The sequence below is a fragment of the Sarcophilus harrisii genome, chromosome 2 (assembly GCF_902635505.1).
Source record: "Sarcophilus harrisii chromosome 2, mSarHar1.11, whole genome shotgun sequence".
NCBI lineage: Eukaryota > Metazoa > Chordata > Mammalia > Dasyuromorphia > Dasyuridae > Sarcophilus > Sarcophilus harrisii.
This window is the reverse complement of record NC_045427.1, coordinates 218,652,865-218,676,344: the sequence shown is the minus strand read 5'-3', so window position 1 is coordinate 218,676,344 and position 23,480 is coordinate 218,652,865. Positions and strand designations below refer to the sequence as shown.

Below are 23,480 nucleotides of genomic sequence, written 5' to 3'. Positions count from 1 at the left end.
TCCTGTTTCTGGGTCTATTACCTTTTCCATTCCACTTTTGTGCCTCTTATTTTATATGAAGAATTCTAATAACTGAAGACTTTCTGACTTATTTGTAGTCACATGGCTAGAAGATGGTAATACCAGCCGCTAGAACTCTTTGAACTTGAAAATCCAGTGTTTGTTATGCCTACATGATGCTGCTTTTCATTTAAACTTGTTGGAATTGATTTTTATACATCAGAGCTTCTAGTCAGTCATTTCCAGTTTCATTTCCTTTGGTTTCTGCTGCCAGCTCAGTTAAAGTAATTCTTTTAACTATTTTGGTCACTGAGGGCATGAAGACCTTTCTGTCTTATTTTTAAGAAGGCCTGATGGCTAAATTCTGACTATCCTGTACTCTTTAATTCCTTGACATCTTAAGTGGCATTACTCCTCTGATCTTGTTGAATTAATCTTTTATGGGTACACTGTTTCTGATCATTTTCCTTGAGCCTTTCTTTCTTTACCTTAACCCTGTGCCAAATCATTCTCTTTTCTGTTTTCTAGTTTCTTTAGTATTTTTAAAATCTTGGTTCTCTAAAAGTTGCTTAACTTTAAAAATTTCCTATTTCAATTTTTAGATGAAGAAATTAAAACCATTTTTAGTCATATGAAATGGTGCTCTAAGTTACTATTAATCAAAGAAATGCAAACTAAGACAACTCTGAGATACCACTACATACTCCTCAGATTGGCTAAATTGACAGGAAAAGATGATAATAATTATTGAAAGGGTTGTGGGAAAACTGGGGTTACATTGTTGGTGGAATTGTGAACGGATCTAGCCATTCTGGATAGCAATTTGGAATTATGCTCAAAAAGTTATCAAATTGTGCATACCCTTTGATGCAACAGATCCCAATTCTATTGGGATTACATCCCAAAGAGATCTTAAAGGAGGGAAAGGGACCCACATTTGCAAAAAACTTTTGTGGCATCCCTCTTTGTAGTGGCGAGAAACTGAAAACTGAGTGGATGCCCATCAGTTGAAGAATGGCTGAATAAGTTATGGTATATGAATGTTATGGACTATTATTGTTCTGTAAAAAGCAATCAGCAGGATGATTTTAGAGAGGCCTGGAGAGACTTACATGAACTGATGCAGTTCACGGCAACAAGATTATATGATGATCAATTCTGATGGGCGGGGCTCTTTCCAACAATGAAATGATTCAGACCAGTTCCAATAATCTTGTAATGAAGAGAGCCATATATACCCAGAGAGAGGACTATGGGAACTGAGTGTGGATCACAACATAGCATTTTCACTCTTTCTGTTGTTGTTTGCTTGTGTTTTGTTTTCTTTCTCGGTGGTTTTTTTTCCTTCTTGATCCGATTTTTCTTGTGTAGCAAGATAACTATATAAATATGTATACGTATATTGGATTTAGCGTGTATTTTAACATATTTAACATGTATTGGATTACCTGCCATTTAGGGGAGGGGGTGGGGGAAAGAAGGGGAAAATTTGAACACCAGGTTTTGCAAAGGTCTATGTTGAAAAATTACCTATCCATATGTTTTGTAAATAAAAAGCTTTAATTAAAAAAAAAACACATAAAAAAGTTAATTTGAATAGCCTTTAGGGGGAAAAATGTCCTATCTATCATGTGAATCATTGACCTTTGACATGGAAATTATTACAATCCTCTTCTTCATTACTATAGATGTTAGCATATTTGGATATGCTAATAGATATAATAAATAATATAATAAATAGATATAATAGATATGACCACCTTTTGAGTTTATGCTAAAATGAGCTACATTTGAAACCATAATATGTATTTGAGAGTAGGCTGTTTTACTATAGAAGTAACAATGTTTTATCAGTATATATACATGCTGTAGCTGATGGTCTATGTATTTTGTTTTTAAGGGCAGCCTAGATACAGATGGTATTAGATTAAAATGTCTGAGAAGCTGGGGACTGTTTCAGACAACAAGACTTCAACTTACTCTCTCCTGGTGAGAAGCTTCCCACTTACACAATAATAGCATTTTTCTGGTCTTGTCTTTTAGATACCAACCTTGATTGACCGAATGTTGATGTCCTCTACCACAAAGACGGGTGCGGCAGGAGCTGAAGCCTTGTCTCTCCTACTTAAAAGGCCTTGGGATCCTGCTGTAGGAGTGCTTTCTCATAACAAACCAGTAAGTTGGACAAGTAGTTACTTATTTTTAAAGTTTTATTGATGCCTTTTTTTCCTCACACTGAAGTAATTTCCCATTACCTCCTCCCCCAACCCCCAACCCCCACGGCCATCACTTCTTTCTCAACCCTTTTGTAACAAATAAAATAAAGAAAACTGCCGCAGCAATAGAGCGCTTATTTTAACTTGTAAGCTTCAGGAATTGTGCCTATTAAATCAGCCTAATGATACCATCAAATAAATTGATGACCAAAAATTTTAAAAATCATTTTATTAAAAGGGGGAAAATGGAGACTTTGATACTTGAAAGGGCAAATTAATAACTTTCACTTATCTGTGAGTGGGTGGGGTTCTTTTTCCTTAGAGCAAGCTTCCTGGATCTCCACTGATTCTCATTGCCTCCTCTGGTCCCTCAAGCTCCATGTTCCCTACCTCTCGAAGACACCGCTTTTGGCAGTCACAGCTCTCCTGCTTGGGCAAGGTATGTTCTGAAAATGATGACCTTGCACAAAAGATTTTTTTTTTTCCTTGAGGCAATTGGGGCTAAGTGACTTGACCAGGGTCACACAGGTAGTAAGTGTCTGAGATCAGATTTGAACTTAGGTCCTCCTGACTTCAGGACTGGTGCTCTATCCACTGCGCCACCTAGCTGCCCCTGCACATAAAATTTTTGAAGAATAAAGCAGAAAAAGGGGGAAGAATAATGAATAGTGCTTTTGATAGATATTTTCTAGAAGTTTGTACTATAATGAAGATATACTTTGGTTTCATGTGGAAAAAGAAATAGTCATAATGAAAGATAGTTGAGATTTGGGCTAGGAGTTGGCTAGTCTTTGAGAAGAATTGAAGAAGAAGCATAAAAATTTGTTGTTGTGTATAGTTTTTATTATAATGACACTCTCATCTTCTGTAGGTCATCCCAATAGCCACCCATCTCCTAAACAATGGGAGTGGAGTAGGAGTTCTTCAATGTCTTGAGCACATGATTGGGGCTGTTCGAGGCAAAGTATTAGAGGTAAGAATATTCTCTTATCTCTGCACCATAACCGGGCTTTAAACTGGCTCTGCAATTATCTTACTAACTCTTTTCTTTCTTTTTTTTCCCCTCAAAGATTCATAATCATTTCCCCCACAAACCTATCATCTTAATTGGCTGGAATACAGGAGCCTTGGTGGCATGTCATGTAAGTAATTTCTCATCTTTTTTAAGGATCTTTCTTTAAAGATTTAGGATGATTTACAATCTTGAGGTAGAAGTTTAAATGTGTTTTGAGATTTATTTGTTTACTCTCCAGCACAAATTTGAATACTGATTTATATAGCTTTTCCAGATGTGCTGAAAAGTTTTATTCCTCATGAAGGTAAAATAAATGTAATTAGTGAAATGTATCATTTTTTAATTTGAGCTCAGTGTTTAGGCTGACTAAAGGGAGTGAAGCACCTTTTTTATATCCTCTAATTCTAGAAGTAGTGTAAAAGAGGAAAGGCAATATTAAAGAAGTGTTCCAAAGAAAGAGGGAGTAATGGGGAGTGGGTCATATATTGGATTAGAGATTGAAAGTTTTTCTTACTTGAGATAGAGAACTGTTTTTTGGAGTTGTCCTGATCTAATTTACTAACTGGGGAAGAAGTGAGCAGGCCTATTAAAAAGGGAATTAGAAGACTGGAATTTGTAGCTTTAGTATTCTTCCAGGTTCACTTCAAGACCAGGTCTTTTAGGGTTATATGACTATTTGCAAAATGATACCCTTTGTATTCTTTACTATTTAATCCAACAAGAATTTATTAAAGACCTATTTTATGAAAGATAATGCCCGGTGATGTCATGAATGAAAGACCTTAGAGATCAGAATGGTGTTTTAGAAGTTAGGATTAATTAATAGATTGGATTACTTAATGAATTTTTGACTCTTCTTGAAGAGTCCTACACCAACAATTGTATTATTTTCAGGTATCAGTGATGGAATATGTCACTGCAGTTGTCTGCCTTGGATTTCCTCTGCTTACAGTGGATGGGCCCAGAGGGGTAAGGATAGGATTGAAATTATGGGCTATTTATTAGAATGGGAATGGAAAAGTCACTTATCACTACAGTCTCCCTCCTATGCTCCATTCAACTAAAGGAGTTTTCATATATCTAAGAAATTTTCTAGTCCTACTCCCTTTTCTGTCTAGATTTCTAGTCAATATTTACTGAATATGTTTTGTTTGGTTAATATCTTTTAAAGATTTTTCTCTTGTCAGGATGTGGATGACCCTCTCCTGGACATGAAGACTCCAGTTCTCTTTGTTATTGGCCAAAACTCCCTACAGTGTCATACTGAGGCCATGGAGGACTTTCGGGAGAAGATCCGTGCTGATAACAGCATGGTAGTAGTTGGGGGAGCTGATGACAATCTCAGGTGGGCACATTTGGTTTGGGGAGTGTTTGCTACTTTTTGATGGATTGCAAAGAGTTATGCTAGAGTAGGTCAAGTGAAGTGGAAGAAAACATCCTCTATATATCGGCTCTCTGCGCCTCAATTTCCTCAGAAGATTGAGCAGCTAGATGATATAGTGGCTAGAGTTATCATACCTGGAGTCAAAAAGACCCATTTGGTTTTAGGCACTTCCAAGCTATGTCACCCTGGACAAGTCACTTAACCTTGTTTGTCTCAGGTTTCCTTATCTGTAAAATGAGCTGGAGAAGGAAATGGCAAACCACTCTAGTATCTTTGTCAAGAGAATTCCAAATGGACTCATGACTGGGAAAAAATAAAAAAAAAACCCTAAACAGTGAGGGGATTGGAAGAGGTGCATTGCTAAAGATTCCTTTTAACTCTCATTCTATGATGAATGTATTGGGAGGCAGTATGAAGCTCTGAGTGGACAGAGTACTTGATTAGGAATTATGAGTCATGCGGTAATTTTTCCCACTACCACATGTCATTTCACTGTTCCTAAGTCTCAGTTTGCTCCTCTGTTAACTGATGTTGTTGATCTTGATGGTCTCTTGAGGTCTTTCAGCTCTGAAATTTTGGAAATGAAATTTCCACTCCCAATTTCTTCCACTACCACATGTCATTTCACTGTTCCTAAGTCTCAGTTTGCTCCTCTGTTAATTGATGTTCTTGATCTTGATGGTCTCTGAGGTCTTTCAGCTCTGAAATTTTGTGAGTGTGTCTTTTAGAGAGGATTGGTCCTATTTTTCCTAACTAACGTTTCTTAATGTGCTCAGAAAATAAATTGACCCAAACATTCATATCACATGGTAGATTTTTTTTTTTTTAAGTGAATGATATCTTCATGTAATTTCCTTCTTCCTTTCTCTTAGAATAAGCAAAGCAAAGAAGAAGTCAGAAGGTCTGACTCAGAGCATGGTGGACAGATGTGTCCAGGTAAACATGGGTGTTTTGTTCCTTTCTTTCTGCTTATATCATATTCTGGGGGCTGTTTTTTTTTTTTTTTTTAATCCCATAGTACTAAGTTTATTTCTATTGGGGCTCCTGGGAAATATAAGGCAGAGTCTGGGGAAGAAGGAAGAAGAGAAGGAAAAAAAAATAGCTTGAAGAGGAAAACAAAAATTCAGGTGGATGAAAGTGGTACAGTAGTATCAGTTTTAGGTACCTCTGAAGGGCCCCTCTATTTAGTTTCAGGAGAATGACTGAAATGATTTGTGTCAGGCTTTGCATGGGAGGAGAAAAAGACCTGCTTATCTTAATGTTAAAAGCAGGATGGAATTGATACTGATTTGAAAATGTCTCTGAGATTGTATCTCAAGGGTGACACTGATTGGCAACTGATAGGCATTTCCTGCTTGAACCAGGATGAGATTGCAGACTTTCTGACTGGTGTACTCACTCGTGCTGAGGGTCACAGTGGCTCAGAGCCCCGAGATCAGGATGCTGAGAAGAAGAAGAAGCCGCGTGATTCAGCCCGCCGAGACTTAGCTTTTGAACTTCCTGAACGGGGAAGCAGGCCTACCTCTCCTTCAGCTAAGCTTCCTGCTTCACCTTCTGGGTCTGAGGTATTTCAGCTCAATGATAATATATGCTTGGATCTGGGGGCATTGGGAAGGGAGCTTGTTGGGAGAGGGTTAGGATCCAAGTGTGTGTGTGATGAAAAGTGGAAAGAACACTGGATTTAGAGTTGGAAGACCTGGTTTAAATTATGGCTTTATTACGTTGGACCTTTGTTTTCTTGGGCAAGTTACCTAAAGCCTTAGTTTTTTCATTTCCAAAATGAAGGACTTGTATTCTGTATCTTCTGGGTTCTTTTCTAGCCTTAATCCTTTTTCTTGAATCTCATATTACTTCAGGTTTTACATATTCATAAAAAGAAAATTCCTGCTTGTGGTCTAAGGAGTCTCCTGAAATTTTATGCTTCTCTCTTTATAGTACCAAATACTGTTGCTTGTTCTTGAATTTAATTATTATAGTCCAGATGATGTGTTTTTCTTTATCTCTAACCCCATTCAGGATCTGTCAAGTGTGTCTAGCAGCCCCACCTCTAGTCCCAAGACCAAAGTGGCTACAATGACCTCTGCTCCTAAGTCTAGCCAAATTGGCACTGCCCAGCTATTGAAGAGACATGTACAACGGACAGAAGCTGTCTTGACCCATAAACAGGCTCAAGGTACAGATTCCAGGCCTAATGCCAAATGGGTTTCTTTCCCATTTTTTTTTGTAATTGTTTTTTAGAACTTAGATTTTTTAAATGACTGACTTCCCTCACCATCCCTAGAGAGGCATAATGTGAAAGATTATTTGTGTGCTCTCACTTCTCCTTTTTTAACATTTTAAAACAGGTTAAATATCAAGGATAATCTTGAAATGAAAAGAAGTCATAGAGTGATGTGTTTGGAAAGTGGGAAAGGATAGTCTTCTTTGCTTTGCCTTGTTAAATGGCAGAAGTTTTGTGTGATGAAGTTCATCTCTTTTTTATTAGCAGAGAAAGCTATCTCCTTGCCCTTTCTACAATTTCCCCGAGTTATTGTTTGTAGAAAGTGGCTTTCCAGACTTGGACTTTTCCTTTGCTTTGTGACTTAAGAGTCATGATTTTCATGGGTAGGATTTGTGACTGTCCTTACTTCACTTTTGATTTGGAGAATTTTGAAATGTGGTTGAACTGAAAAAAAAAAAATTTTAATAAAAAATACTGCAAAGGAAGAGGAAAGAAGGAAAGTATCAGAGAAGGAATTGCTTAAGGGAAGGTAATACTTTTTATGCTGATAATTCTGGCTTTGGTTTATCACAGATAGGGTTCTGGTATTATGAAAATTGATTGTTTAAATCAGAACTTTTAACATGTTCAGAATTTCCCTGAGGGGTTGAGTGCCTGGAGATAGCAGAATTTAATTCCTGCTATAACTTATATTCTGAACTCAGAGACTGCCTGTCAAACAGGATTCATCTTATCTGCTTATGTACTTTATATTTCTTTATCTGGTGCTTCAGGGGCAGAACTCAAACCTTAAATTCCTTCAAAGTAGTCTAAAAAAATAGTGTTAAGAAGGAACAAAAGAAAGCCAGTTATGTGCTTGAATGTATGGGAGAAAACAAGTTCCCCAAGTTTTTGTGATAGTATTTTTGTGCTCTGTATGTGCTTGGTAGCTTTGTGTTTCATTTTGTTTTTGGCAGAAGGAAAAGGTGAGATGTTAGCTATTGCTCCTATTTGGACCATCATGTAGCGCACAGCAGTTCAGGGAATGTTTAGAGATTGCTTCCTTATAGGCATACTATTATGACACTTATCAGTTAATAGAATCAAAATGTGTCCTCCCTTTTGCTTAGGGTCCTGAGAAGTCCATAGTGAGATTGGTAACTTTAGAACCCTATTAACAATGGTTTCAGTTAGCAAGAAGTAATGAGGAGACATCTTTAGGCCCCTTCCTGGTTCCCTCACCCCTTCCTGTCTTCCTTGGCCGGCTGTGATTCTGTAATTCTTTCTGATTCATTCCAGCGCAGTTTGCTGCTTTTCTGAAACAAAACATGCTGGTGAGGAAAACTCTTCCTCCCGGCACCTCCTCCTGTCTCTTTGGTGAGTATCTTTCTCTTGCTTGCCTGTTTCTTGCTTTCTCTGAATCTGCTGCCCAACTTGCTATTCTCACATACAGTCTAGTATGATTCTTTGCACAAAGTAGGTGCTTAATATTTGAGTTGAAATTGTTTGACATTTTACTCGAATCTTTCCTCTCATTTGCCTTTTGTTGTATCCCCTCTTCATGTCCCCCTCTCCATAGCCCTATTTCTCATTCAGTAAATTTGTCTCTTTGGAACCCTCTTGCCTTTGCCATTGAAATCCTTCATTCTTTTTTTTTTTTTTCCTTGTTCTTTCTCCTTCTGCTGCCTTTTATTCTCTTTTACTTACTTCCCCCCCTCCATCTCATTTTTTTACTTTATCTGCATGACCCTTTTTTGTCTGAAAGCCTTTGCATATGTTGACAGGGTTGTGTTTCTGTTTTTGCTTTTACTTTTCTGTTCCCATTGTGGCCACTAAAGGAAGTAAACCATTTGCAAGCTTTCAGAGCTTTTTAAAAAACCTTCCCTGTCTTTCCTCTACTCCTTCCCATTCGAGCTAGTATATCCAGGTTTTGAATGATCCATTTTACCTCTAATTGTATTGTGATGGTGATCAGGAGGAAATGCTTGTGATTCTAAGCCCTGCTGATGAGAACTGATATTCCCCTTTGTGCTTTAATTGGGAAGGAATGGAATGGGATAGTCTCCTGAGGAGTTGACAGCAAACATAGAGGAGGAGTCAGCCAGTCTGCAGATGCCTATGTGAAAGGAACTTTGGTGAAGAGAACAAGGAAGGCTTGGCCATCCTTGTAGATGTGTTTGATTTGCAATTATTCATCAATTCATGAAGATAGAGTGGTTTGTATGACAGGGAGAAGCAATTTCTGAAGAAGATTGTATGGTTTATTGTTAATCCTGGTCCCTTTGGAACTGGAGCTTTGGGATACATATTGGGATTCCTCTAGCTTAAGGACATAAAAAGGCCTTGGTTTTTTTTCTGTTTTTGTTTTTTTTTTTTTTTTTTTTTTTTTTAACAGTAGAATTCCTTTAGGTCTCCTATTTTGATAGAGGAAACCCCACAAATTATAGGGACTAGGCAAAACTCAATGTTTCCATGGAAATAGTAACTTTTAAAGGAGGATGGCCTTCCTTCTCTTGTTAGACAAGGGTAGTGGCCACATACTGTGTGATCCTCATCTGTTACTGGGGACCTTCTTCTGGTCATGCTCATTTCTCTGCCTTGCTGTGCTCTCTGCGATATTTAATGTCCCTGAGGAAACTCTAGATTTATCATTTGAGAGACAAATGGGATGAAGAGAAGAATGGAACTGTTTGAGAGACTGGGAAGTATTATCTGTACATGTTCTTTTGCTGGATCCAACAATGATAAGGAGAAATTACCTCATTTTTTTCTTTCTATACCTTCACATTCTCCAGGGTCCACATTCAAGACACAACAGAAGTGTAATATGGGATTCTAGGGTCAAAGTGCTCCTGTGGGATAGAATCTGAGGTCAGGCAGATAAAGGCAGAATTGACTTTAGTAAACATCTTGGGTGCAAGGCCTCGGACATGGGCTGATCATTTTGAGTATTGCGTATGTATGTATGTATGTGTGTTTTATATGTACTTCTTTGAGTCAGTTTCTATTGTACTTTCCTCAGTTGGAGGAGATCTCAAACAGATCGTATTCATTTTTCAGTTCCCATCTCCTCAGATCAAGCTGAGGAAGTGGATAAAGAAGACCTTCGAGGCCAGCTGAAACGTCAGCATCCTCCCAGCCCCCCTCCAGGCAGCAAGGCTTCCAAGCGAGCCAAGATCAAAGTAACTATTGTCTCTCATGGGGATGGAACTAGTGGACCAAGTCTCCCATCCCAAGGAGGAACCACAGAGGGCAAGTATCTAGGGAAGCTATTACTGTACTAATTAAACACCCAGAGAGCACAGGCTGCCCAATTTATGCCTCTTGCTTTGGAGTCTAGTTTTCATTCTATCTAATAAGAAGCCTATAGTAGAAGCAGACATAGAAGTAGAAGCTGAAGAAAACAGGGATTGTCCATTGATGAGAGATTGGAGTCACAGACTTAAAATGGACTTTTAGAGAAAATTTAATTTCAGTCTCTCATTTTACTGTTGAAGAAACTAAAGCCCAGAAAAGAAAAATGACTACTAATTAATGTTCCTAAAGCACAAATTTGATTATGTCATTCCCCTATTCAAGAATCTTCTCTGGTTCCCTTTTGCCTCTGGGATAAAATAGGAACTTTATTTGGCATTTTTATACCTTTCAAAATTTTGGGTCCAACCTTTCTTTCTAGATTCATATCATATTACTTCCTCTCATTCATTTTATGTACCAGTCAAATTGGCTTGTTTGCCATTCCTGATATGTAAAATGCCATTTCCTTTTTCTTTGTCTTTCCTCAGGCTCTCCCCCATATTTAGAATATTCTATTGTTTCTTAAAATATTTTATTCCCTTTGAGACTCAGGTTGCTTTCCTTTTTTAGAATGTAAATTTCTTGGAGGTCAGGGATTTAAATTTTTTTATACTCAGTGCCTATTAGTGTCTGGCATAGGGTAAGTGCTCAATAAATACTCTTTGAATTATCCATGTCACCAAGGAAAGGGTACAATTGGAACTTGACACTAGGTCTTCAGACTCCTAGTCCAGCACCCTTATCATTAAGCCATAGTTCAGTTTGAGGTGGGAGTGGTGAGATCAGTCCAGATTTCTTGCATCTTCCCAGGGCTCTGTGATTCTGAAAGGTAAAGGTAAAAGTAGGCATGAACATGTCAATGTACTTAGAAGCTGTTGTTGTGCAGTTTCAGGAGGAAAGCCCATTACTGTGACTCGTGGGCAAGCTGCTGTAGGTGCCAAGGAGCTAACAGGGCTGCTCACCACAACCAAGTGAGTCTGTCTATTTTTTTTTAAATGTCATTTCTTTTGGTCTCTTCCTGATAAATCATATAAACTGTGGCCTTAATCAAGTTCATTTTAGACAGCTTTCATGAAGCATTTCCCTGTGGGTTTAGGCCTTCTTGGATTTGTATACACAAAAAGTGAAGGTTTTTTGTTTGAAGATCTTCAACCTTATTACCATTACTCATTCTCTCCTTCCTCCCTCTCAAAGGGAGATTTAAAGTATCCTTCACGTCTTAACTGATTTCTACATTTGGCTTCATGCCCTATTGGTAGAATTTGGTTTAGGATATTTGTGGGAATTGTGAGAAATTGAGAGTCAGAAGGTCAGAGTAATATCTGTGCTGAATATCTCCTGTGCTTTACTTGACCCCCTCTTTATTCCTTAATTATCCTCTTAAGTCAGTCTGCCCTGCTGAAATTTGGAACAGTACTTCAACTGTTTTCTTGTCTCTCCAGATCAAGTGCGGCTTCTGAAGCAGTGTCAGTGAGCCCCGCGTCATCCTCCATTATTCCCAACAGTACTGCTCCTAGTGCCTTCCACACTCTGCAGAGTCGCTTGGTGGCCAGTGGTGGTCACTGTGTGGCAGCCTCCCCTGGCAGCACACTCCCAGGTACTTCTTGTCTCACCTTGTTCCTGTACTTTTTGGTGTGCAGTTGGGTGGATAGGAAGAGTGATGCTTTCATAGGAGAGAGATCTTTTTTGGCCCAGCTTATAAGTATAGGGTTTGTACATGATGCTGTCATTAGGAATTGGCCAAGACTTCATTCATAAGGGAATTTACTCAATTTTATTTCTTACTGTCAGTGATCCCAATCTACACTTTTGTGCTGTTTGGAGAATTTTGTGAGCTGCAGTTCCATTTTTTTCTTTAAAAAAATTTTTTATTCATTTTGAACTTAAAAATTTAAAAAAAATTTCCATGTTCACAGCATAACGTAAAGAAGGACTATGAATTTCCTTTTCATAGTTTTATTTTTAAAAAAATTTCATATTGTTTATTTTAAAAAACAATCTAATAAAATACTACACATCCTTTTCAAAGCTACCCTGCTTTTCTAAGTTTTCTTTTGTTCTCTGCTTTGTACTTTTTACTTATTTTTTCCCTCCCTTCTATCCTACCCTGCTCAAGAAAATTAGACATTAGACACAAATAGGTATATATGTAAAACTCTGGATATGGATAGCTAGCATCTTCATAAATACTTTGTTGTTGATTTGAATTTTTAAAATATTCATAAACATTCAAAGTTCTTAAGATAATATTGCTGCTATTTTCTCTGTTGCAATGTTTTCTTGGTTCTGCTCATTTTACTCTTCATTATTTCATGCAACTCTTTCCTTATTTTTCTAAAATCAATCAATTCATTTCTTATAGCACAATAGTATTCCTTCACAATCATGTATCACAATTTGTTTAGCTATTTTCCAGTTGATGGACATCCCCTCCATTTACAATTCTTTGCCACTATAAAAAAAGTTACTATAAATATAGAACATATACATTCTTTTTCTTTTCTTTAATCACCTTGGGAAAAACAAACCTAATTATTGGTATTACTGGGTGAAAGGGTATTCACAGTTTTCTAATTCTTTGGGCATAATTTCAGATTGTTCTCCAAAGTGATTAGATTTTAGTTTGTAGTTCCACCAAAAGTGAATTTTTCCACATCCCCTCCAACATTTGTGGTTTTCCACTTCTAAAATTTTTGCCAGTTTGATAGTTTAAAGATTTCTCAAAGTTGTTTTAATTTGCATTACCCTAGTCAGTGATGACATTTTCATATTGATTTCTTCATTGAAAACCTGTCTGTTCTCATCCTTTGACCACTTATAAATTGGAAAATGATTCATATTCTTATAAATTTGACAAAATTATATTTTTGAGATATGAGATCTTTTTCTGAGCCCATTGAAACATTTTTACACTTAAGGAATGGAATCAGAGACATGTCCCATTAAAATATTAGGGATTAGCAAGACTAAATACTTTTCTTCCTTCTTTCTTAAAGAAGGTCCATTTGTCATACCAGTATGGCCCTTCTTTCAGGTCTTTTCCCTCTTTCAGACTGAGATTGGTAGTAGAAAGTCTTGGCAAGGATATACATCAAGCCAGGGAAGGCATTTAGATGGTAAGCCTTCTTTGAGCTAAAGTGAGTAGCCTATTGTATCAGTGATGTTCCTCTTCTTCCAGGATCCACATCTGCTAGCAGCCTCCTTCAGGGTCTTAGCTTCAGTCTGCAGGATATCAGCAGCAAAACTCCTACCCTCCCAGCTAATGCTTCCCCAGGGCCAGCAACTCAGGTAAGTGGTGAGCAGTCCAGAGGTTCTGGGATGGGCAGGTTAGGAGAGGGGTTGTCATAGTCAAGTTGGGATCAGGTCAATAATATTAATAACAACAATAATAAACATGAAGTGCAGGGATGGGGAATGTTTGGCCTATATGCTGTATAAGGTCTATGGAATCATTTGCTAAAGTAATCACAGGCAATAATGAGTTGAAATCTAGATACAACAATCTCCCATGGCTTGAGTTGATAATTTTGTATGGCCCACAAATGTGATGACTGTGTTGTTACTACCCTGGATACCTTAGAATCAGCTGGAGTCAGGATAAGCAAAAGTCCTTGGTTTTTATTCTTGGTCTTTAGAGGTAGGATTGAATTGGATGGAAGCAGAATCTCCGTGACCTCTCCTCTTTGTCTCCCACCCAGAAGTGACCCTGGCTAGCCTTACTTTATCCCCTAGTCCCTCCTACAATTCTCTGTATACACCAATTATTGAGCCAGCACAGGATGGGGGAAGGGCCATTTTCCAAGCATATGCTCATAGAGTTCAGTAGTTAGCCTTAAGTGCTTGGTTGTCTGACCTCAGTGCATCGACTCGAGAGTTTCAGTCCTTTACACACAAATGTTATAAATAGCCAAATGGTCTTTGACAGAAAAACATTTCTGTACCCCAATGTAGTATTTACTATGTGCCATGCACTTTTTTATTTGCTCTCACAACAATTATGATGAGGATTGTGAGACTGCACTTTTTTATTTGCTCTCACAACAATTATGATGAGGATTGTGAGACTATCAATTGTTTTTAGGGCTTCCCTTATCCATCTCCTCAACTTGCTGTGGTTCTTGGAAACTCAAAAGAATGTCATGAAGTAATAATGTTCTTTTAATACCTGGGCTTATATATCCCCCACAGACCACCAGTGTGAAGTTGCCTACTCCTATGCAGAGCCTGGGTGCCATCACCACAGGCACTGGCACCATTGTGCGTACCATTCCTGTGGCCACCACTCTCTCCTCCTTGGGTGCCACTCCTGGCGGGAAACCTACAGCCATCCACCAACTGCTGACCAATGGGGGCCTTGCTAAATTGGCTAGTAGCCTCCCTGGCCTGGCTCAGATTTCTAATCAAGCAGCAGGTGAGTCTTGAGAGGACTTGTGGGAACGAGAGATGGCTAGCAGTATTCAACCAGAAATGGAATGAACCTGGGATATATAGTATAATGATTTGCTTTGGATGGGAGCTTGGACTAGATTTCTGAGGTCCCTTCCTTTGGTTCATCCTTTAGAGGTTTTGAGAACACAGGCTATTTACTGTTGGCTTTTTGAACTTTCAGTAGTGTGATACAGTTGAGCTGTATAGGTGGGCAGAAAGAAACTGATCAGGAAAAAGATGGTGTTGAGAAGATCCCATTCAAATCAGTAGGTTGTAATAATAACTTGAATCCTATTTTTTTTCTTAGGCTTAAAGGCCCCAACCACCATTACAGTAACTCTGCGAGGACAACCCAGCCGTGTCACCACACTGAGCCCAATGGGCACAGGGGCTGCCTCCCTAGAGGAGTCCACCTCTCAAGCTCTGCCTTCTACCCCACAGGTGAGTCTGACTAATAAGAGGTCCCATATGATGTGGAGGACATAGACCTATGTAATCATGCTAGTGGAATACTCTAACCATCTTTTTAATCCATCACTCGGCAGCTATAGAGAGAATGCTTTGCTGAAAATATTTTTTCTTTTTAGAGTAATATTGCAGGTCAGGAGTTTACATAGACAATAATGTCCCCTTTTGAGTTAAACAGAGGAAAAATTATAACTGCTTCAAGTTATACCTCTATTGGGGGCAGCTAGGTGGTGCAGTGGATAGAGCACCACCCCTGAAGAACCTGAGTTCAAATCTGGCCTCAGACACTTAGCACTTCCTAGTTGTGTGAGCCTGGGCAAGTCACTTAACCCCAATTGCCTCAGCAAAAAATAAAAAAAGTTATGCCTCTTTTTCAGTTTCTTCTGTCTTTGCTGCAGTTCTAATGCTTTTTGTTTCTTGCTTCTTTATTTGAGCTGAATTGGCTTTTGATCTGAAATTTTTAAGATCACAGAATGGAGCTCAGGACCGCTCTCCACAGATTGGCCCCACCAGAGAAAACTGGCTTTTACTCTAATCTTGAACATAGACTTGCTGGGAGCATAGTTCATATGGGCAGTATCCAATTATTGTGTATGGTTCCTGGTTTGATTAGTAAATAAACTTAGGGAGTTGGTGATTCAGAAGCTTTTCATAGGCATCAATCCTGGTAGAAAAGCATCATCCTTTACCCTCTCCAAGACCATCAATGAGAAGCCATTCTGGGAAATGTTAATGAACTGATATAGGGAGGAGTCTTGGCACTGTCAGCCATTCAGTACATATTTAGGACCTATTGAGTGCCAAGCATGATGCTAAATTCTGGAGATACAGACTCAAGAATGAAACATTCCCTAAGGAGCTCCCATTGTTAGTTGATACAATGTATACACATCTATAAAACCAGGTAATTTCAGGGTAAGGGCAAGAGCATTTGGAGATAAACTGGGTAAGATCCAGAAGAGCCTAATATAGGAAGTGGCACTTGAGGTAAACTTTGGAAGATTCCAGAAATTATTATTTTTTTTAATTTTAATAGCTTTTTATTTACAAGTTATATACATGGGTAATTTTACAGCATTGACAATTGCCAAACCTTTTGTTCCAATTTTTCCCCTTCTTCCTCCCACCCCCTCCCTTAGATGGCAGGATGACCGATACATATTAAATATATTAGAGGATAAATTAAATACAAAATAAGTATACATGACCAAACCGTTATTTTGTTGTACAAAAAGAATTGGACTCCGAAATATTGTACAGTTAGCCTGTGAAGGAAATCAAAAATGCAGGCGGGCAAAAATAGAGGGATTGGGAATTCAATGTAATGGTTCTTAGTCATCTCCCAGAGTTCTTTCACTGGGTGTAGCTGGTTCAGTTCATTACTGCTCCATTAGAACTGATTTGGTTCATCTCATTGATGAAGATGGCCAGGTCCATCAGAATTGATCATCATATAGTATTGTTGTTGAAGTATATGATGATCTGGTCCTGCACATTTCACTCAGCATCAGTTCATGTAAGTCTCTCCAGACCTTTCTGAAATCATCCTGTTGGTCATTTCTTACCGAACAATAATATTCCATAACATTCATATACCACAATTTATTCAGCCATTCTCTAATTGATGGGCATCCACCCAGTTTCCAGTTTCTGGCCACTTCAAAGAGGGCTCCACAAACATTCTTGCACATACAGGTCCCTTTCCCTTCTTTAAGATCTCTGGGATATAAGCCCAGTAGTAACACTGCTGGGTCAAAGGGTATGCACAGTTGATTCCAGAAATTCTAAAAGGTGAAGATGAGAGAGGAAGGCCTTTTAGGTATCGGGGTATGTAAAGCCAAGGAAATGGGAACTAAAACAAGAAGAGCAGTTGGACTGGATTTTAAACTGTGGAGAATAAGATATAATAAGCCAAAAAAAGGCAGCTTGAAGTCAGATTAAGAAGTATGTTAAATGTTAAACAGAGACAATTGTATTTTTTTATTGTATTTATTTATTTTTTCTGAGGCAATTGGGGTTAAGTGACTTGCCCAGCATCACACAGCTAGGAAGTGTTAAGTGCCTGAGGTCAAATTTGAACTCAGGTCCTCCTGAATTCAAGACTGGTGCTCCTCCCCTCCGCCCCCCTCCATAAAATCATGGTGTTTTTTTTGTTTTGTTTTGTTTTGTTTTTTTGTGAGGATAGGTAAACATTAGAACTTTTTAAGCAAGGAAGTTTTGTGATTAGAACTAAATTGTAAGAATGTCACTTTGTTATCTGTGGGAAGAATGATTAACAAGCAGAGAGAATGGAGGCAGGGCAGTCAAATTATTGCTGTAGTTCAGGTGAGAAGTAGTTAAGGACCTCTGAAGTAGGGTGATGATTATCTGAGTGTGAAGAAGGAGATGGAAGCATGAGAGATTGTGTAGAGTTGACACGATTTGGCAACTGATTGCATATGGGAGAGAAAAGGAGCATGAATCTAAGGTCTTGAATCTTAATTATTGGAAGTGTTTGTGCCTTTGACAGAAATACTGGAACAGTTCCCAAGTTTAGAACTGGTGTGGATTTGGAAAAAATAGAAGTTTTGTTGTGGATGTATTGAGTTTGAGATATTTATGGACTATCCATTTGGAAATGTGCAATAAATAGCAACAGTTCATGATATATGAAGAGAGCTCAATAGAAACTAGGTCTGGTTTTATAAATCTGGGACTGTCCTATGCATAGTGATAATAATTGAAACCATGAGAACTGAGAATAGTACTAAGAGGGAGAGAGAGAAAAGGGCTCAGGATAGTGTTGGGTCATGCTCACTCTTGGGGGATTTCATATGGATATTGAACCAGAAAAGGAGAATGAGGAGTTGAACATAGGTGAATTGGTAAAATTAGAAAGAGAGGAACAATTTTGGAAAAGAATAAATATATTGAATGAGCCTGGAGTCAGAAAGACCTGAATTCAAATTTGACCTTAGACACTTAACTAGCTCTGTGTTCTTGGCAAACCACTTTTTAACCTTTGTTTCTTCCATAAAATAGGAATAATAATAGGACTTGCCTTACTAGGGTTGTTGTCAGGATCAGATGAGATAATCGTAAAGCACTTAGCACAATTCTTGGCACATAGTAAGCACTATATATAAGTGTTTGCTTAAAAAAAAAAAAAAAAAGAGATGTGAATCAAAAGTTGAAAGTGAATCACCAAGAAAGAGCTGTTCTAAATGCAGATGATTTGGGGAATTTTATATTCATTCTGTGAGTTGAGCTGCTGTTTTTTATAGAACTAGAGATTAAGTTAGGCATGTTTAAGAACTAAGTCAGAGGAAATCCTAGGTACCAGAACTGTGCCATGATTACATATCATTCCAGCTTGAGCCCCTTGTTTTCAGGGAACTTTTCTGATGCTTTGGGTCACCTTACAAGTGGCCTAGTCTCTTGCTCTGAAAAGCTAAACTGAACATAATGCTCCAGTGACTTTGTAGCAGAGTTCTTTATGCCACATATCCTAAATTTCATGAAATCTGGTGGCCAGAAGATGCTAAGGATTAGTAAGAACTGTGAATGAAGAAAAGAATATGGGTTCTGCTCTCTTGCTCCTTTTATCTGACTATTGTGGGCTTGGTGTTTTCTGTGAATTTTAATATCTGGTGACTTGTGAGCTTGCTATTTGCAACCATGTGTAATTGGGATTTTGCAGATAGTAATTTTCTTTATTGAATAAAGAAAGTAATCATGTAGTCTTCATAGATAATAAATTTAATGTATATTGTGTGGGTGGAAATGAATGTTTGACTGGCAGTCATTGAGGGAAATGGGGAAAACTGCCTTGATTAGGATATGGGTTTAAGAAAGGGTCTTATCTACTGGTCATCCTGCCATCTGGGGGAGGGGGGTGGGGGGTAAGAGGTGAAAAATTGGAACAAGAGGTTTGGCAATTGTTAATGCTGTAAAGTTACCCATGCATATATCCTGTAAATAAAAGGCTATTAAAAAAAAAAAAAAAAGGGGTCTTGCTTCTCTGACTTGATTAGATTTTTATGATGTCTCCAAGAATGAGGATATAACTACTAACCTTGACTCCTGATCCTCCACTTTACCCTTACCTTTCTTCCTGAACTGTAGGACAAAGGCTCCTTTGGCTAAGTCTTGACTCTTTGCTTTCTCTTTTCCTCCTATAGCGATTGCCACCAGCTCCTTGAAGACCCATGTGTAACATTTCCATTCTCATCATCAGTGATGGCTGCCTTCCAATAATCCCACAGGCACTCAGATTGCTTTGTGATGTTGCCTGCCTTCTTGAAGACTTCTTTTGAGACTGTTGTCCTTGTTTGCCTGCTCAATCTTCAAGGATAGGCATCTGAGTATTATAGAGCCTCTGGGCTAGGTAACCTCACTCTTCAGCAAATGCAATACCACCCTCTGGGATCTGCAGATTTTGGCCTCCAAGCCATCTCCTCCTCCCTTTTCCTCCTGTGCCCTGACCGTAATCCCCTTTAAGGCAGCAAAGATCTATACCACTGGGGCTTGCCATTTTTTAGGCAGCCTCACCACATGGGATTAGGAGCTTTGATTCTCAAAGAGAAAAAAGCTTCTTCCCCTTTAGTAGGATTACCAAGATCAAAACAAACAAAAGGTGAAGTCCTTCATTAAGGACTGTCCTGGCTTCCGTGATGAGATACTAGCCAAGCCATTCAGGTGACAGCCAGGCTGGTCATTAGCACTCCCCATCCACCATGACTGAACCATGAGTGCGAATGCTGCATTTTCGCGATTGTTTAATAAAGCTGTTTCTCTTTGAAGGGCTCTGTTGCCCTCTGTGGCAAGATTGGGAGGAGGCTTTGTGTGTAAGGATAAGAGGAAAGAGAGCCTAGCTTTCTGATCCTACATGTGGTCATGAAGGCATTACAACAGCTTTCTTCTCAGTACCTTAGGGTATAGGGCAGTGAACCCAACACAGCTCTCTGAGCTAGAAGTTAGACCAGGATCCCTGGAGTCCTGAAGGCTCGTTTCAATCCAGTTATTATAACGAAGGTGATGAGAACTCAGCTAAGCTCTCTAGCCCCTTTTGACTCAACCCATCTGTCTGCTAAGTAAGCAGCAGCATCTGAAGGTGAGGAGAGTGCCCTCGAAGGCCCATTTCATTTCACTGTGTATTGGGTACTTGCAGTAAATAGAGGGCTAGTGAGTCAGGAAGCACTGCAGAGAAGGAAGTAAGTGATAGAACAGTCTAAAGGAGCAGCAGGAGGCAAGTTAAGTCAAATTATTTTATTCTTGGGCTTAGCATCCCGTTCAACTTTTGCTCAAACATTGGTGTTTGTGTGAGTTGTGGGAACAGGCTATTAAACCTTAGGAATTATTTGGTCAAATGAATCAGAATAGAGATTATTACCAGAGGATGAAAAGAAGCCAAGCTGATCTCTGCTACCTGGTGCTGTGGAGTTTAACCTAACATGCCAAATTCTGGACACCTCATGGTGTATGGGAGTTAGGAATGCCGCTCCTTATTTTCTGGGTGACTACATTTTTTATCTCATATGGAAGTTGGATATTATTAGCTCTAGAGATAATTAAGTAGTAAGTGATGATTATCAGGTCCAGCTCAGTAAGGAGAAATGTCTCTGGGGAAGTTTCATGTTGGAAATAAAGACCATCTTCTTCCTAATTATTTGACATTGGAAAGAGATTTGGGTTTGATATCTTATCTCCTCTTCTTCTCCAACCTCCCTAACAAATTAAGGTGAACTTGGGAGTGAAGAGAACCAGGCTTTTGATGCTCCAATCAAGCAGCCCAATCTAGTTGTTTTTGGTGGAGAAGTTAACATCTATTGGTATAGTCTGCCAGGTGGAGGATGGTTTTTTTTTTTGTGCCTCTGTGCCTATTGGACTAAGCATGATCAACTCCACTAAATTAGGGTTCTGCTTTTCCTTTGGAAAGGAAACCTCCAGAACAGTTCTCTGTTGACTCCTTAGTGGCACAGCACATACAGAGGGCCCATTCTTTTTCAGGTTGGTAGATAACAAGCAGGACCTGCAGTTTGCTCACGTTTTGTTAATCCTGTGGCTCACAGTGCTCTTTAGATGTGAGGTTGCTAAACTCCTGATAGCACTGAAATGTTGACCCACAGAAGGCAAATTGTAGGAGTATTTGATGGGGAGGAGGCAGATATTCCAGGTATACTTCTATGGGGACAAATATAAAGCAGAAGATTTAGTTGACAGTGATCCAGACTACCTAGAATTGACTTCTAAGCTAATTATCTACTCCATTCATGTCCCAGGAAAAATCTATAAATTATTGGAGACTGTTCCCTGACATTAAATTAGGGTACTGCTGGAGCCAAAAAGTTCAGTCAAATGATGAGCACCAGTCTGGATACTAGGGAAAATAAACTAATACATCATTTAGTCTGATTTGTCTGTACATGTTTCTTGTTGCCATAGCTTGAAAAAGATATGACAGAACTAGAGAAGAATATTATAGATTTGATAAAAAATTAAGTGGTTCTCCAGGTTGGAGAGCAAAGTTAAAAATATGGCAGTTGAAGTCTATAAAATTGTGAAGGGTGAAAGTGAATTTGTTCTCCAGAATTGTTAAAACTGAAATGGAGCAATAAAAACAAGTGCCCTTTAGCATAACACAGAGTAAATCTTGAGGAATTTGTTACTGTCTGTAAATGGTCCTATTCACATATGTAATTGAGGATCAGGAATAGTTTAGATAAATGCATGGAAGATAGATCTGTTGTCATTAAAGAAAAGAAGTACTTTGGAGGACCTCCCTCAACACTGAGGGACCATCGTTAAGAAGAACATGTACCCTGTCTGGAAATGGGGCTGACCTGATGTGGCAGTTCTTATGTTCTATTAACAATAAACTGTGGCGTGCTGCTAACTTATTTTTGGAAATTATTTCATTTTTATCTTTATAGCAATCCTGTGCTTTATCCCAGATAGGTAGTCTCTTTTCACCATGGAAAAATAAGATCACAAAAACCTAATTGAGAAGAAACTTGAGAGACCTATACCAACCTCATATCTAACCAAAAGATTCCATCTCTGTAGTTAAAATGTCTTATGCAGAAATGTATACAGTTTATAGCACTCTACAAACGCTAGTGGTGATTTGACGGGAAGAATATAGATGTTCTGTATAGCCAAAGAAAACATTTAACTTTTTTTTTTATTGCTGTAGTTCCCTGTTGACTCCTTTTCAGTTTAGAATGTGGCAAACCCTCCAGATCTTTCTGATAAACTGTTATCTAGTAACACTTTCCCTCTCCACAACTAGCAAAATTGTTTTCCCCCAGCTAATACATTATTACCCATTATAATGCTCTTGGTAATAAGAGTATTAAAATTTCCTGAGAACATTGTATCTTTTTCAACAGCAGAGGGTGCTTTTGTGTCACTGTAGAAATGGGCTTAATTCTCAAGAGAAATCAGAATGAGGAGGCCAATGACATTTTGGGGGATATTTAAACTTAATGGATGAACAAGAGACACATCAGACTTGCTCCAAGTTGTAGAAATGCCAAATGATGGAAATTGAAGATAAGGCTGATTTAGAATATTAATTCTCAATACTAGACAGTGTCAAGTATGCTGAGCAACCTCCTGGTGAAGATACTGTATCTGTCCTCTATATCTTCACTTGGAGGAGAGAGTGGTGGACAGGATGAATAAGCTGAATTCAGTCTAAAAATCTGAGGGGTGAGATGATGTTTTTGTCTGTGCTTTGAGATAGTATGTATCCAGATAAGACTAATTTTTCAAAGGAGCTCTTTGATCTCATCTTTACTCCAGTAAATTAATTTACCGTGGGTGAAGAAGAAGATCCCAGGAAGGATTTGTCAACTGCTTTGATCTCTTGGAAAGAGGAAAGGAGAAAGAATGAGATGGGCCGGAGCTGGATGCAAAATTGAAGTAGATGTACTTTTGGTACCCTTTCCCCTTCAAAGTCTTGTGACTAACCCAAAATCTTTCACTTCACTTCTCACTTTAATCTGCCTCTTTGCCTTTCCTTCAGATCTTTGTGCTTCAGAATTGTTTCTTCTACCTTCTTAGTGCTAAGCCCCATTTCCCTACTTTTTTAAAAACTTCCCTACTAGTAGGTATTTAGACAATCTGAATTGTTGGAAATCTGCCTTACTTTAAAAGTTACTTTTTTGAATTGTTGTTGTCTTTTGTTCTTGAAGAGGACCATGACATCAGGGAGTGATACTGTGACATGCAAATGAGTTGTATTGAAGTGAGGAGCAGCTGTACAAAGTCACAATTTCATTTGGTTCTCCAGAGTCATCAGGGTCCAGATCAATAACGATTAAGACAACGGGAGATGTACCTGGATACAGTAGGAGACCTTGGCTTTTTTGAGCAATGGTCTTTATTAACAGGTGGGCCTTGACCTGAGATCTATTGTTGACTAATGTATGAGAGCCAGAATCATTTGATATTTAAAACTTGGTCCTTAAAAAAGAAACCTATGGGTAA

At 38.6% G+C, this 23,480-nt stretch overlaps 1 protein-coding gene across 4 annotated transcripts in view; it reads left to right on the top strand.

Annotated features, from left to right (window-relative positions):
* Nucleotides 1-21,886, top strand: part of KANSL3 (KAT8 regulatory NSL complex subunit 3) — a 39,571-nt gene extending 17,685 nt beyond the window's left edge. For 3 of the 4 annotated variants that reach the window (XM_012539793.3, XM_012539792.3, XM_031951480.1), the window contains exons 6-22: nucleotides 2,044-2,175; nucleotides 2,539-2,655; nucleotides 3,088-3,189; nucleotides 3,287-3,358; nucleotides 4,126-4,200; nucleotides 4,419-4,576; nucleotides 5,488-5,551; nucleotides 5,980-6,180; nucleotides 6,632-6,788; nucleotides 8,115-8,192; nucleotides 9,876-10,067; nucleotides 10,999-11,083; nucleotides 11,555-11,709; nucleotides 13,291-13,400; nucleotides 14,301-14,523; nucleotides 14,848-14,981; nucleotides 19,169-21,886. In XM_012539793.3, the coding sequence (XP_012395247.1) occupies nucleotides 2,044-2,175; nucleotides 2,539-2,655; nucleotides 3,088-3,189; nucleotides 3,287-3,358; nucleotides 4,126-4,200; nucleotides 4,419-4,576; nucleotides 5,488-5,551; nucleotides 5,980-6,180; nucleotides 6,632-6,788; nucleotides 8,115-8,192; nucleotides 9,876-10,067; nucleotides 10,999-11,083; nucleotides 11,555-11,709; nucleotides 13,291-13,400; nucleotides 14,301-14,523; nucleotides 14,848-14,981; nucleotides 19,169-19,189 (2,076 nt within the window). In that variant the 3' untranslated portion in view covers nucleotides 19,190-21,886. The remainder of the gene's footprint in view (nucleotides 1-2,043; nucleotides 2,176-2,538; nucleotides 2,656-3,087; nucleotides 3,190-3,286; nucleotides 3,359-4,125; nucleotides 4,201-4,418; nucleotides 4,577-5,487; nucleotides 5,552-5,979; nucleotides 6,181-6,631; nucleotides 6,789-8,114; nucleotides 8,193-9,875; nucleotides 10,068-10,998; nucleotides 11,084-11,554; nucleotides 11,710-13,290; nucleotides 13,401-14,300; nucleotides 14,524-14,847; nucleotides 14,982-19,168) is intronic. The other variant, XM_012539794.3, reaches the window with a different exon arrangement.
* Nucleotides 21,887-23,480: the final 1,594 nt, after the last annotated feature.